The sequence below is a fragment of the Bos indicus x Bos taurus genome, chromosome 22 (assembly GCF_003369695.1).
Source record: "Bos indicus x Bos taurus breed Angus x Brahman F1 hybrid chromosome 22, Bos_hybrid_MaternalHap_v2.0, whole genome shotgun sequence".
NCBI lineage: Eukaryota > Metazoa > Chordata > Mammalia > Artiodactyla > Bovidae > Bos > Bos indicus x Bos taurus.
This window is the reverse complement of record NC_040097.1, coordinates 23,287,217-23,303,074: the sequence shown is the minus strand read 5'-3', so window position 1 is coordinate 23,303,074 and position 15,858 is coordinate 23,287,217. Positions and strand designations below refer to the sequence as shown.

The following is a 15,858-nucleotide window of genomic DNA, read 5'->3' as shown; positions in this document are numbered from 1 at the left end:
TCCTACCTTTCTCAGTGTCACTCACTGATTAAGTTTTGACCGTTTGTGCCCATTATCCCATTTTTCTAATGAGTCTCTTGTGGGTTTTATTGCACAACTTTGCATAGTGCAGTAATTTTTTAGGAATGCATGTTTTGTTATAGCAGAACTGACTGCAATTTCAGTTTGTTCTTTCAATTTTCTTTTTTGGCCACACTGCATGGCATATGAGGTCTCAGTTCCCCAGCCAGGATTGAACCCGTGCCCCTGGCAGAGGGACACAGGGTTCTAACCACTGGACCCCAAGGAAGTTCCTGCCCTTTCAGTTTTCTATTCTCATTATAGTCCACTCTCCCTTTTTCTTCAGTTAATGCTTTTTTTTTTCCCTTGTCTATTAACTCTTGATATGGGATTTTGCATTAGAAAAATCCAGATTCAAAGTTTTCTAACACTAAAAGTCAGCTGATGTACCAATAACTTATCAAAAAAGTTATATTTCCTACTGCAACAATAAAAGCTGCTTAAAAATTTACAATGGCAATCTATCATGTGAATTTCTTTCATTCACTAAAACTTGAAACAGACTGTGTGTGTGTGTGTGTGTGTGTGTGTGTGTGTGTGTGTGTGTAAATGTGATCCTGGCTGAAAAGTGCCAGCTCAAACCCTCGTCACGCTGCTGAATTAAGCTGTTCCTTCACATCATGGTCTGCTAACTTATTCACTGGAAAGGGCGGCATCTGGCTTTCCCTTCACAAGAAAATAAAGATGAAAAAACCAAATTAAATTATAGTTGTGTTGGACTCTCCCCAAGCTTTCAAGCTGGGCCCTTAATTTTCTTAAGATTTTTAAACGTGTTTTGTTTCTAGATCAAAAGGGAAATGGGCAACTTATGGGTAGGGTTAGGGACCTTATCCTAAGTGGACAAACTGGTGGCCAGATGCTAAGCGTGACTGCAGTGTGGTTTGGTGAAGAGCCCGAGTTGAATTTTCACAGCACTCCTCTCTCCAGAGCCTAGCACTGGCCCAGAAAAAGCAGAGTCTGTCCCAAAGTGAGGAGGGCCCTGTGACGGGCTCCAGCAAGCAGGAAAGACAGGCAGACGGACAGACACAGACAGAAAGACAGACACGAGTGGGTGAGGGCGCAGTGCCTGTGTAGCAGTGGCGGGTTGGGGGCGACCACACAGGCAAATAGATGTGCGGTCAGAGACAGAGGGAGCAAGAGAGAGACAGCAAGAGACGGGTGCATTGGCCTTTCTTTCTCCTGTGACGCCACTGCAGGCCAGGGTAGGGTACTGGGATGGGTAGGGGACAGGACAATTGTAAGTCTTCCAAAACAGAAAGTAACCAAGAATACTGAGCTTATAATCAATTGTGGATTTATACTGAGGTTCAAAAACAAAATGCATATATAAGTGTTGACACCTAGGTACAAACCAAAAAGGAGTTCAAAGCAAATAATTAGATCTTTAAAAGCCATATATATTGCTTTGAGAAAAAAAAAAAAAAAAAACCTAAAAATAACTTATGATGTACAACTGTCAAAGTTAGGATACAAACCTAAAATGCAGTCAAAAAACACTGTTAACTTCAAATCATTCATGCTTGAAAAAAAGTCTACAAAAATATCTGTCATTTGCTAAGTGGTCATCCCTTGGCCTACAGGTCTATTTCTGAAAAACATTTGCATATTGTTTTTCTATAACAAACATGGTTTACTTGTTTATCAAACACATACTTTTAAAAAAGAGAGATCAGTTGGTCTTCTGGCCTCAGTTCCACACATGCCAAAATAAAGCAAGGCCTATTATCACTCCCAAGCATGGTATCAATTTGCCTCACTCTTCACAAGCATCATGAAAGAGCAGGCACAGCGGTGAACAGCTCAGAAAACCCCACAAAACTATTTTTACTCAAGGCCCTTTTCTGGTATTTTATTAAACCTTTTGCTCATCTTTTATGGTCTGAACAACTGATTAATGTTAAGTCTCACCTTCAACAATAGCAGCAACAGGAGTTGATCGGGCAGAGACCACACACAACAGGCACCACACAACAAAATTTTACAGGGGCTATGTCATTTAGCCCTAACCATCTTCCTACAGAGCAGACACTTCCATGACCCCCCCTTTCCAGAGGAGAAAGCCAAGGCTTTAGAGAACTCAAGTTGGTTGCCCAACATCACCCAGCTAACCCAGAGGCAGGATCAGCATGCGAGCCCAGGGAGGCTGACTCTAGTGCCCAGGCTGGAGCCAGGACAGTCCACCTGCCCTTAAGTGGCGTTATGAGCAGACCAGGATGCACAGTCCAAAGGCAGGCTGAAGGGAAGGGTGATGGCGGGTCATATATCCTCTTTCCAAGCGCTCAGCAAGTGCAGGCTATTGCTCGGGCTGCACAGAGGGCTGCACAGTCAGAGCATACAACACGTATAAGACAAAGCTTTGGTAAAGTTGGGGTGGGGAGCCACAATCTGTTCAAGGGAAAACCAGGTTGTTGTGGATTTAGTGTCTATTTGGAAGTTGCTAACCTAAAGGTTGGCTGTGATCTCAGTCAGTGTTACGTTCATCCCACCCCCCCCACCCCGCCCCCTCAGGGAAACATTTAAGATGGTTTTAACAATGATTTTTTTTTCTAGAAAGTGCTTGTCAGGCTGCCTTTCTGGCTTGGCTAAAAAGAATCACTTACAAAGTTCCCAGACGCCTATGTGCTACAAAGAACCCATGAGGAGGAGCAGCAAACGCCTGTTTCACAGGGTGAGACTGGTCCCCTGCTGACCAGCGCCAAGGCACGCTTGCAGTCACGCTCTGCTCCCGGTCATCTTTCTGACAGAGTCTGTTGGACAAACTCTCGATTAATTAACCAGTTTGAATAGAATCCAAAGTAAACCCCCCCCCCAAAAAAAAGTCGTCTTTTTTTTAGTAGATCACTTGAAACAGCAAGAACTTTGGAGTCAGAGACACGTGGGTTCAAATCCTTGCTCTGTCACTAACTAGCTGGGTGACACCCTGGGCAAAGCCCTAACTCCACCTACTTTGGCGGACTCTTCATCTGTCAAGCCTACCTGCAGGGCTGCAGGGTTTAAGTAACAGTTGTAAAGCCCACTGTGGACCAGGGACCGGGAACTCCATAGCCAGGAAGACAGAGGCTCCCTGTTAAGTTCAGGTGGTGACACTTACAGACACCAAGTGGGAAAGGCCTGCTCATTATTCAAGCAGGCAGAAATCACTAAAGAACAAAGCAAACCCACTGCACCTTCTCCAGTGTGGTAAACACTGAAGTTTATAGATTTAGTTTACATGTCAGTCCGGGAAGATACTAAGCTCATCTCAGTGGAGAGCTCAGAACTTTTACAATTCATTAAAAATGAATACATTCATAAAGCAACCCAAAAAGACATTCATTCACGTTAAATTACTTTATAATTAAAAAGCTGGCCCATTTTCCTAAGAGAACTGAGTCACTTAGGAAGAACTGCAGGTGAAAAGAAAAGTGCTGGTCGTTTACGGATCCAAAGGTGGCGTTTTATGCAGGTGATCTAAGCAATGGCTCCCCAAACTCCCAAATTTTTCTCTAAGTGAAACTCACGATTTTGGGTGGGTTAGGTCAGGTGAGGTTAAACAGAATGAATACTCAGTTACAGAAAGACCTTTTTCCCCTTCTTTTCTTGGCCAAGCCATACAGCTTGCAGGATCTTAAGTTTCCCAACCAGGGTCTGAACCCATGCCCCACGCAGTGGAGGTGTGGAGTCTTAATTATTGGACCGTTAGGGACATCCTAGAAAGGCCTTATGAGAACTACCAACCCACAGGTCAAGGAATGTAAGATTTCATGGTGTCTCTTACAGTCCCATTCCACTAATACTCTATAACTACTCCCATTGAAAGCAAGGATTTTTAATAATCAAGCTTACATATGGCTATAAAATGTAAAACACAGATCCTTTGGCCAGACATAGTAAGTAATAACTGAATACACCAAAAGCTCAGTTTAGAAACGCTGGGTCATTCATTAAGCAGCCCTTTCAAAAATTTAAATTGCTTATTTTACATTCAGGTTGGAAATAACTGCTATGTGGCACTCATAGGTCCTAATTAACCCAAAGTAACCATCATATTTCAGTTTTGGGGCCACCAAACACAACTTACAAGGGGTCAAACTGGCATCATCTGTGTTTCATAAGGAGTACGACCCCTATGAAACATCAAAGATCAGGACTCGAGGCAGACTATATCTAAGCCTGCATAATATATATTATATATATATATTACAGCAACTGACTAGGCATACCCAGTTAAGCAACGTCCTAAGCAGTATCTGTGAAACCATGACTTTGGGTTTGACACAACTATTTTTTTCCCGAGTAACTATTAAAAAAAAAATTAGCACACTTTTAAAGTCACATCACGGACTGGAAGTAGACATAACACATTTAACAATATCTCCTCACTGCTCTCACCTTCAACTTCTCCCTGTAAACATTCTTGTTCTTTTCTAAAAGCAGTATCACATGTCTGACCAACAAACACAATCCAATTCTACTCCTGTCCTTACATATTATCTTTTAACCATAAATCTGCTTTTTCTTTGATTCAGTTTCTGGAGGGTCCCAAGGACTTGATTGGAATACTCCAGAGCAACCAGTGCATAGTCTGATGCTAAAAAGGAAGCAAATCGGTGGGACTGTGCCTGGAATGTTCAAATCTCAAGCTGGGGGATCCAGTGCTGACCTCTGACGTGCAGTACCTCAAAGGGTAGTGAGCCAAAAGCCAAAACTGGAGCCAGGAGGCCCTCTCAGAGCATGCTTAGGTGGGTTACCAACGGCACTGGATAACAGCGAGGAAGGAAAAGTCTTTACCACAAAGCCCGCGGCATCATTTCCACTAGAGAGACTTAACTGAAAAGGATGATTTCAACACTGGCTGCCCTAACAAATTAGTCTCCAACTGCAACTTCTGCCAAATGCATTTTTCCTCCCCCTAACGCAGAGGTGTTTTAAAATTCAAACATAGGGGGAAAGTGCAGAAATGAGAGTCATTTATAACACTTGGGCCACTTGAAACAACTTTTAGCCAAGGTCTATAATCAAATTATCAAGCTCTTGAAGTCAGTGCTTTATGACGGAAATAAAAGGCCCACTAAAGTATTCCAGGTCCCTTGGCATTTCCACGTCTCTGGGCAGGGCAGCCCTGCAGCATCCCCATTCACACTGGCTGATGAAAGAGAACAGATCACAAAGGGCAGATTACAAGGGAGAACGACTCCCAACTCCCCAACTCCGGAGGGGGAATGGACAGGCGTGAATGGATTGTAAATAATGTTGCTAAGAAAGGACCACAAATATGGCAACCTAAGATAATCCTCTCGCCAGGAATTCTTCCCAGGGGGGCTGTTCTTTCTGAACTTTGCTTTCAAGTATGTGAGAAATATGAAGAACTTATTGAATATCTGGAGGTAGCCCTCCCCTGCCATCTTAACTTGAAGCTCTGTGCAAACATTAGGGGAAAAAAAAATGGCCTTCCAAAATTCCAAATACTTTATTAAAGGAGATGGAAGGATAAAGAAAAAGAGGGGAGACCAAACGGTATAACTACTGATCGTCTCAGCTGGGAGAATAGTATCAGTTCTTCATCATTGTTTTCTCAAGACATCTTGCTTAAGGAAAACTCAATGGTCTGAAAAACCAGTTCATTTCCTTCAGGGGGCCCTTCCTATGCTCCTGCTTAAGGTGCAGACTTTGAACTGAGAGTTATCATCATGATCTCAGACAAACACACACAGATGTTTCTCAGCATATGTAACTTTGGGGAAAAGGCTGTCACTGCTCTGAGCAGAATGCAGCCACCAAACGACGCCACCTCTGTGATGTTGCCATCACCGTTTCAGACTACAGCAGGGATATCATGCAGTGTGTGACATGCTGGCTGACACTTCTACTTTGCTAACAGTCATAAGCACCTCTCTCTGCTGTCCTCAGGACGCACGGTGTCAAGCAAATGATCCTGACAGAGTACAGCAAGCACTCACCCCACCTGAAACAAACCCGATTTCGAGGTCTGAACGATGCACAGCATTCCCTGAATGCACCCCTTGGTCTCCCTCCCATCCACTGAATTGATAGGTCTGCATGCTTCAGGTATCAATGTATGACAAGGAACAAAAAGCCAAGACAAGAAATCCACCAGTCTTCAGCTACTTTTGGTTTAATCCTTTATCTGTTGGGAGAAACGCATCCTATACGTTCAGTGAACAATCATTTTAAGTTTAGCCTTCTAACGTGCTAACACCATGTGCGGATCAAACGGCAACACCCTCAGTCCTTATACAAGCACGTCTGTAGTCACATCTGGTCTACAGTTGGGTCTGGGTTCCAGTTTTTCTCTAATGAGAGATTCAAGGCTATCACCAAAATGCACAAAGAATTAAGAAAAACAAACTATGTCTTTACTGCTCTGCTGCTGCTAAGTCGCTTCAGTCGTGTCCAACTCTGTGCAACCCCATAGACGGCTGCCCACCAGGCTCCACCATCCCTGGGATTCTCCAGGCAAGAACACTGGAGTGGGTTGCCATTTCCTTCTCCAATGCATACATGCATGCTAAGTCGTTTCAGTCATGTCCAACTCTATGCGACCCCACGGACAGCAGCCCACCAGGCTCCTCCATCCACAGAACTCTCCAGGTAAGAACACTGGAGTGGGTTGCCATTTCCTGCTCCAACGTCTTTACTACTCCAATCCAATTTTTACACACACACACACAAAGGGTAGGGGAGAGAGAAAAAACTAAAGCAACCTGGCAGAACTTCAAGCAGAGGAGTCCTTCTTGTTTTTTTTTTTTTAAAAACAAAACTTCCATGCAGGAATCCCCTTAGGGAACACTGTCCTCTGAGGCCAGAAAGGAGCAGCAAGTCCAAGGTGCAAGAGAATGACGGCACCATCTGCTGCAGAGTGCCGCACCAAGTTGGGAAGCCACATCTTTACTGCTGTTTCCCACTAGTTTTGTGGCCTTTACATTCCACTTTATTGGGAGGAAGGAGAGTAAGGGGTGAGAAGACCATGAACCTGGGAACAACAACAACCTCAAAATCACAACACAGCCCTTAAAGCCTCCTCATTAAATGTGCTCTGTTAATAAGGAATGGGTGATTCACGACTGAACAATGCCAATGTTTTGATGAGTTTGCAGCACGTGTTTTTTTTCCCCCCCCACCGAAGACAGAAAACAGCATCTGCCCCACCTACAGGCCAGGGCTGTCCACTAATCAACACCAAAGCGATATTCAAAAACGAAACCAGAAAACAGCAACTGTAAAACTGCCTGACGAGAAGTAAAAGTTTTGTGTTTTGTTTTCTTTTAATGAACAGCAGTTTGAATAAAGGTTTACAATCCTGTTTGTATTTCAAGTCCCGAAAACCGGCAGCTAAAGTTCATCCTCAATTAAAACCATCCGGTGAAGCACATTATTGCAGGAGGCATGAAATGTGAATCCAGCGAAAACTAAAGATCTCAACTGTCACCTCGCTTCCTGCTTGCAGAGGAGGCATGAGAGAGTTAAGGTAACTTTGAGACAGCCGCCCAACCCACCAGAGCAGAATCAGCTTGGCTGTACTGGCTACCTTAATAACACAACTGAAGGGAAAAAAAAATAGTCTTTTCTGGCAGGCAGTCGGTAATTAAATTTTTATACACTCAATTTAAGTTACTGAATGACTTCCCAGGGTTACTGTTTGTATTTTGAAGTTGTTCTTCCTCTTGACACAATGTTCTGCTTGCAACTTTGCTGTGGAATTGAAGAATCCGACAAAACGGCTTTCAAACACATTCTACAGGAAACACTGTGAACTGCCTGTCATGAAACCTCACTCACCGCAAGTGAGATAAAAAACAAACAGTCAAAGCGTGTTACAACGTTCCTCCATTTTTAGAGAGCGACGTAACCACTGCTCTCCCTGTTTGGAGATATGGGAACCGTTGGGTGCAAACCTCAGCATTTTGTGGGAGTTAATAGCAAACTCAACTCCAGCCTGTGCCTGACCTTTGGCCAGATCACTCGAATGACATTTCAGCATGGCTCCTGTGGCTGGCCGGCCGGCGGGGCGGCAGCTAATCCCTCCTGTTTCGATCACCCCCCTGCTCAGCGGGACTGCAAGGCGCACTCACCACCGCTCAGCTCAAAGAGCTCCGGGCCTGCCGGCGGGGCGGGACAGCCGCCAGAGGACGGGGGCCTGTGCCAGCTCGCCCCGCTCTGCTTTGCGTGGGGCTCCGTTCTGCTCCCAAAGACCTAGCCCACCTTCCGCATGCTCGTCCAGGACCGGGCCCCCAGCCAAGCCCAGCCTCTGAGAACTGCCTCGGAAAACTTACCGGGTAGAGCTTCCAGCCCCCGTGCGGAGGAAGGGCTGCTCTGAGGAGGCTTCTTGTCCCCTTCCATTCACATAATTTGGTTGTGCTTCATTGCACACTTGCTACTGCAGGCTTGCATCATGATTTGGGTCTGCCCACCAACTCCAAATATGCTCCATGTTTGGTCTTATGTAACATTTGCTACTACTGTAAAAAGCACTTGAATTACAAAGGTCCTGGCAGATCAACAGAAAACAAGGGGTGGAGTCTAATTTCATCTAATATGGTCATAGAAGGCGTCCTGGCTGGTGTAAATTAATCCTTCTCTTGGAAAGGCTGCTGGCCAAAACTGGAGGAAGATGGAATTTATGAATTTAACCGACTAGAATGTGAATTACTCACACCTGATTTTCCTGCATAACTTTAAACTGACAACTACTATCAGGTAAATTAGGAAATTTAAATGATTCATTATATATCTATACTTTAAGGCTAGACAGACCTAAAAGTTTTTAATATTATACATTTTTACAAATATCAGCAGTCTTTTTCCACATTTTATTTCTCCAGTATCTATACTTTAAACAAACAAAAGTTTATTATATCTAAGAATAGCTTTCCTTAAATCTAGTAAGAAAAATCTTCACCCATTTTCTGTGCCTATTTGTAAAATACGTCTAATTTCAGAAAAATATACACGTTACTGTCCACAGTTGAATAGCTGGATAACTGATGAACGCTGGGGACCTTTTAGGCTTTTAATCCAAAAACTTCTCTAAGTGGATCCTTGAAAACCATGTCTTCCTGCTTAAACGGGTTGCCTGTCTCCGCCGTATTACACTTTCCGCATCACTACTCCTCGTCCTGTTAATCGCCAAATCTTACTATCAAACAGACATGGAAAAAAGCAGCCAACTGATATGAGTTTTATGATAATAAAGGCTGCACACATAAACAGACTCAGATGCCTGATAGTTCAGAATGAACACTTTTAAATGTCAAAAGGAGGGGGGAAATTCCTCTACAAAATACCATCACCCAACACAGACTATTTGGCAAAAAGTCATGAATTACATGTGTGGAAAAGATTTGGCCTGGAAGGGGTGGGAAAGAGTTGTGAGGCATAGGAAATGGCTTCTGTTAGAACAGACACAAATTCTAAATTTACTGTAAAACAAAAGAGTAGTAGCCACATTGCTTTGTTTTTACAGCAAGCATTCGTATCCAAACCATGGCAGCAATATTAGGATCTAGAGGGCTTCTGAAACTGTTCCCCATCCTCCCTAGATTTCTGATTCTAACAATGCAAAACTACGGGGGTTCTTAAAATTAGGAGATTAGAAGGACACTAGGAAAGAGCCATCAGCAAGAAGTAGAAGCACAGAATGAGCAAATCCTTCCAAAGTTAATATGCAAAAATAAGACAATTAGGTTAATTCACTGAAGGGTTTGTTAAGCTAGCAGAAAAACAAAACAGAAACATTCTACTGCTGAACGACCTGACTGCAACGCATCACTCACTGCACCCACTGCCCCCCTTACCCCTGCCAAGGGGAGCTGAAGAGGCTCCCTGATGTTGCCAATGGCAGAACTGAACTGAGGGAAGGGGACCTACGCAAACTAAGTCTCAGCTGCACATCATTGCACTCCGAAGCCTGGACACCAGACTCCTTGCCGGTCTCCCAGCACAAACGCTCGCATTTCTAAAGCTTCCTTTTGTAGATGGTGCTGGTGCTAGTGGGGAAAACAATTCTTATGAGAACCAACCAAAGTACGACAATTTGGGGAACAAAGTCTTTCTGTAACCCTGAAAAATTTCAGGGTGAACTTCAGCAAATGTTCTTAAATACTACACACTACAAATGTTCTTAAGAACGACAAAGTATTCTTAAATATACCTACGTTTTCATATATAAACAAGAAGAAACTATCCCAATTGGTTCTGAAGACCTACATCAAAAAGGGGATGAATGATAGTGCAAGCTAGAAAAATAAAAATCGACACAATAAGAATATACACAAAAACTGAGCATCTACAGCTCAGACTGAACTTTTAAACACACACCTCTCTTAATGCCCTAATTGAAAATGTTTAGCCTAATGCCACCCTGTTCTGCTTGGAAAGCATTACTACTCTTCTTCAAACCCTAACCAAATAAAGTTTATATTGATATTACATTTCCTTATGATGGCTCATTCAGGGGACATGGTCACATTTCTTCTTTCTTGTGAAAAAAAAATAAATAAGTAAACAGACTACAGACTAAAAAAAGACTACAGACTAAAATACTGTTTTAATAGAATAACATCCATGCCTTACAGACCAAAAATTATAGGTACTGGCTGTGGTGTGGATGGTGTGCACCATCAGCTTTACTCTGGTTGCACAAAGGGAGTCCTGAACTGACACAAATTCTTCTGTGAATTAGCCTGCTCGCAGCAAACAGGCAAACCAGCAGCAGCTGGGAGGGGCCACGAGGGCTTGGGTTTGGGCGGCCGCGGCCTCAGCACTTTTCGTTGTGTAGTCTTGGGCGAGGGACCTCTGCCCTGGGGGGTCTGTGTCCTCCCCTGGGGAGCACTACTGGGGCCTTGATGAGGAGTAAAGAAGGTGACACATGTGCTGCATACCTAGCACCTCTGAAATGCTCGACAACTGTTGGCTATTACGATCAGGAAGGAGAAACTGGATGGCGGACGTCACTTGAAATAAAAGGAAGACTGAGATAATGACAGCGGTTTCTGTGATGAAAATTAGTGAGGTCCCCGACAAATCTTGGGATTTCCTAAATCCAACCCCGAGAAGCCAGCGGCGGTGTCATTTGGTGTTCTGCAGGGCAACAAACGAGCTGTCGGCAGTTGGGAAATCCTGTGTTCCTGTCACCGGCCGCAGCCAGTTCTCCAGTTTACAGGAGCACAACAAGCCTCCACTCACTCCACTTCAGTGTCTCAGCAGGCCGGGCGAGTTATAATTGGCCTTAATTGGCACTTACAGGAGCTTTAACATTCCTTACCTGCTGCCAAGGAGCACTTGAAAGGGGGAGAAAGTATTTTCAAACTTGGAAATACCAAGCAATTCATTCAGCTGTGGGCCGGGACGCCTGCTGTCCAGAATCAGATTAGCTTCACCAAGAAACTGCTGCTGTGTTATTATCCCGTGCTCATTAGGTGCTCCGGCAGGATTAGGAGAGGTGGGAGATGAGAGCTTAAATGGGATCATTCACCTTGGGGGCTCATGGCACACAGCCTTCCTCTGGTTGGCATCGTCCGCTCTGTTTGGTGGATGCGCCTTCAGGGCTCAGCCACACTTGGGGTGTGTGTGTCCCTTTTCAGCTGTTCAGATTGTTCAAAGGCAGCCAAATAAAGTATAACCTCATGGCCTGATTTACATAGGCTTTGTGTGAACCACAGTCTGACCTCAGCCCAGTCATTATTTGAGACACAAAGTGAACACTGTTAAAAGGTGACCAATCACACCAAATTCAAGGAGGATAATGAGATCAGAAGTAAAACTGACAATAGTTTTCACTGGCCCCACAACTGATCTCAACAGAAATTGTTGTCTTCTACAAGTCTACACATTTTGCAAAGAGGAATCTCAGCCTAACAGAACTAGATTTCTGCCCTAAGATAAATTCCAATCAGAGTGAAGAGAAATCTCCCATAAATGCCAGGAAAACCGTCTGTAGTTGTTTAAATGAATACTTGAAAAATCATCACTCCTTTTGAAAAACGTTTTGCCTCATATCACACAGTGAAGATACATGCTACGCTGGTAGTAAAAAAAGTTTGCCCTTGTTTGAGAAATGGACTTCAAAGTCAAATTACAGTTAATCACATTTGTGAATAAATGTGTAAAACACCCTAAGAGGCTTTAGAAAAAAACTGGAAGCTTACAAAAATAAATAAAATACCTACTCCTGGTGGCAGTACTGGCCTATGTGGCTAGTAGAGATACAAAGTATTAACAGACTTCTGGGAAAACCATCTAGTAACAGCTATAAACAAGGCAAAAAAGTATCTTTTTTGATCCAGAATCCATTCCTGAGACTTTTATCCCACAGAAACAAAATGAATGCGTGTAGCCTTTAGCAGGTTGGCTCCTGCTGCTTTCTTCCTGGAGGTAAAAGGCAAGAAACAAAGTGAATGCCCACAGACAGAGGGCCTGGCTGAGGACGTTATGGCACAGCCGCACCTTAAAACCTTAAGCAACCATTAAAAAAGGGGATTTGTGTTATCCTGGGATCTGGATGGATTTCTTTGTGGTTTTGCTGAATAGAGGAGCAGCAGAAGTGTGCTTATTAACAGGATCCCTCTTTTGGTAAAAACTATGACCTGCAGCCCCTGCTAATGAAACATGGGATTATATGCACCTGTAAAGAGTTCTGAGCATGATAAAAATATAGAAGGATGTATACTAAGTTACATATGAAGAATGTACCAAGTTACACAGATGGATTACAGAGCGGAGAGGACCAGTACAATTGGAGAAGGCAGGGAGGCAGAAAGAGCCAATGAGATAAGAAGGCAGTAGGCTGAACTGAAAACAGCATGTTTGAGATTATTACACTTGGGAATCTACGTAAATATACATGACAGATGAATGCACCTCATATATTCAGGTGTCAATCAAAAAATCCATAAAGAAACTGACTCAAGTTTTTGTTAGAAAAAAATGCACTGTGAAGAAAGCAGAAGAAAATTTTAAACAGCATGAAACTCGGGTATTAAATCAAAGGACTATCCTGACTATGGTACCCATTTCATTTGTTTGGCTATGCAGACTGAGTCATTCCAGCAACATGACAAAGCACAGTAGAATCACACAGTGTGTGCACAATAAGCCACTTTAGTCATGTCCAACTCTTTGCGAATCCATGGACTGTAGCCTGCCAGGCTCCTCTGTGCATGGGATTTTCCAGGCAAGAATACTGGAGTGGGTTGCTATGCCCTTCTCCAGGGGATCTTCCCGACCCAGTGATCGAACTCTCATCTCTTATATGTCTCCTGCACTGTCAGGCAGATTCATTACCACTAACATCACCTGGAGAAAATGCCTATTAGCCACTCTTGTGAAACAACACCTTAATTTTCTAAAGCTCACTACAAATCTTCTACAGCAGGAGTTTTAACAATCTTTTAAAACTATCAAGCCTAAGAAGTAATGAAATAAAGTTCATACTGGAGTTTATTTTTTACCCTAGGAGAGTACAAATCAAGAACTACATCATGTGTGATAAGGGGCTGACTGCTTATTTTAAATTGAAATAGTTACCTTCCTTGATCTCTTTTCATTAACTTTAGAACACACAAGAGGAAAAGCTATACGATTTCTTTGAAGTTCAATTTGAGAACTGTTGACTTAAAGGCAAAACACAGTAGTAAATCTAAATACTGGAATTTCTATACACACAATAAGCAATGAGGAAGGCAACAGATGAATTCAACCTTTGCCCACTGTCCCAAACCAGTTGTAGGGGCCTGAACACTGCATGGGAGGCATTACCCCTGTCAGGTAGTAGGCGCTACAGCATTCAGAAGAGATTAAAAAAAAAAAACAAACTCCCTCTTCTGGTCAGACGTAAGACCACAGCTAAACAGGGCCAACACAGCAGGTGTGTGCATATCTCAACTAGTCAACACTAGTCACAAAATGGCCTTGTGAAACAATGACTGTCAGGAGAAATATCTTTTAGCAAATAGAACTAAAATATGGATTTATATCCTGAAATGTCCTCTTCAAAATCTGAAGCACAGCCATCCTAATGATTTCTAGATGCAGCAGACAAGTCAAGAGTGGCACTGCTGAATATTAATAATTTATTGATTGATTTATGCTGCTGGACACTCACATTTTCATTGCCTCATTCTGGTGACACAAATCAGAACTGTTGACGTTGTTCGTTAAATCAGAGTAGCACTAACCTGGAGGGCAGCTCTGATCAGCCTCCAGGTGGAAAATCAATCCACTGAGATACTGACAGACATTCTCAAAGAAGAATGCATGTGATAATGTAGCACTAACAATCTGAATGTCTACCAACAGGGGACAGGTGAAGTTAAATACATTAAGGAAGTGAAATAACAGGCAATCTTTTTTAAAAAAGGAAGTAATGTGCACTAACATGGAAAAATAAGCTAGATCACTAAGTTTAAAAAAGTGAACTTGTAATAAATCTAATCTTTCACGGGTGTGAGGGAACAAGAATCATACAGCCAAATATTGCTTTGTCCAGGGTCTAGACACATTCCAAGTGTTTATGTCAACCTGCGCCCCTGGAAAGTAAGATGGAAGAGATTTATTTACTTATTCTTGCTGCATATGTGTCCTCTGTTGTTGGTTCATGTTTTTCTTATATGATGTGCATTACCATGTTAATAATGAAAAAAAAAAAACCCTCAAATACATGTGTTTTTCCTTTTTAATTAGAAAGTTTCTACTACCCAAATGAGAGGATCCTTTTGTTTCCAGGTTTACATGACTAAATTACTGTTCCACTTTAAAAAGGCAACAAAAACCCAAAAAGAATAAATGACTCCAAAGTTTTGCATCACTGCAATAACTATTTTCTATCTCTACAATCTTTGGAAAATGTCTGAAGATTTAATGCATATAATACATCATGACTTTTTGTTCAGGTCATTATACTTCATTGAAAAACAACAACAACAACAACAAAAAAAGCCCATATACAAATTGAAATAACAACTCCATGATCCACAAGCTAAGTAAACCCATCCAGCTGCTTGTGAGCCATTCTCTGTCTCTTCTTTTCCAGTTCATCAGCCGGCCCTGCTGGCCTCCTACTTCTGTGCTGATTCCTATTCCAGCCGCACCTCTCAGCCTCTGCTGCTGCTGCTGCCGCCCTGTTAGCCCAAGCATTCTCTCCAGATCCCGCCCTCACCTAGTCTACTGCAGTGGAGCCCACTAACCCTCCCCCTGCTTCTGCTCTTGTCCTCTGTTTCACAGAGCAACCACAAATCAGGTCAAGACCCTTTCTGACTCAAGAACCTCCAGTGACTTTGTACAGTCTGCACTGGCCAATCCAGATTCCTTTCATTTGGCCCCAGCACCCCCTTCTCCAACTTTAACCTGGCCCCCTCTCCTCCCCGCGCATTACTTTTCCGCCTCCTCTCTGGCCTTCCTGCAGGATCTCTGCACCTGCCAGTTTCTCTGTTTGGAACACTGCTCCTCCAGATCTTCACACGGCTGGCTCTTTTTCATCACACACCTTCCACATCAACTCCTCCGAATGGCTTTCTTTGACTAAGCCTTACCTAAAGTGTCTTGCCCCATTTTTTCCCCGACATTAACCCAAGCCTTTATCACTATCTGAAATCATCTTGTTTTACTTGATTTCATTCTATTCACTCCATCCTCCTTAAACAGAATATAAGCTGCATGAAATCAAAGACTGCTTTCTTAGTTCACTGGAGAGAAATGCCTAGACAGGATGTACTCAATAAATATTTGCTTAATGAGTGAACAGTATCCTTGCCAATTTATGGCTTTTTTAAAAAGTCCCAAAGGTACAGATATTAATAAAGG

General features: G+C 43.0%; 1 protein-coding gene across 4 annotated transcripts in view; it reads right to left on the bottom strand.

Moving 5' to 3' along the window:
* The window catches only part of ATXN7 (ataxin 7), a 134,070-nt gene that overhangs the window by 25,369 nt on the left and 92,843 nt on the right, over positions 1–15,858 (bottom strand). The window contains exon 1 of one of the 4 annotated variants that reach the window (XM_027523261.1): positions 8,334–8,801. The exons of the other annotated variants lie outside the window; for them this stretch is intronic. Coding sequence (XP_027379062.1) covers positions 8,334–8,400 — 67 coding nt within the window. The 5' untranslated portion in view covers positions 8,401–8,801. Of the gene's footprint in view, positions 1–8,333; positions 8,802–15,858 lie in introns of those variants that run through there. 4 annotated transcript variants of the gene reach the window in all.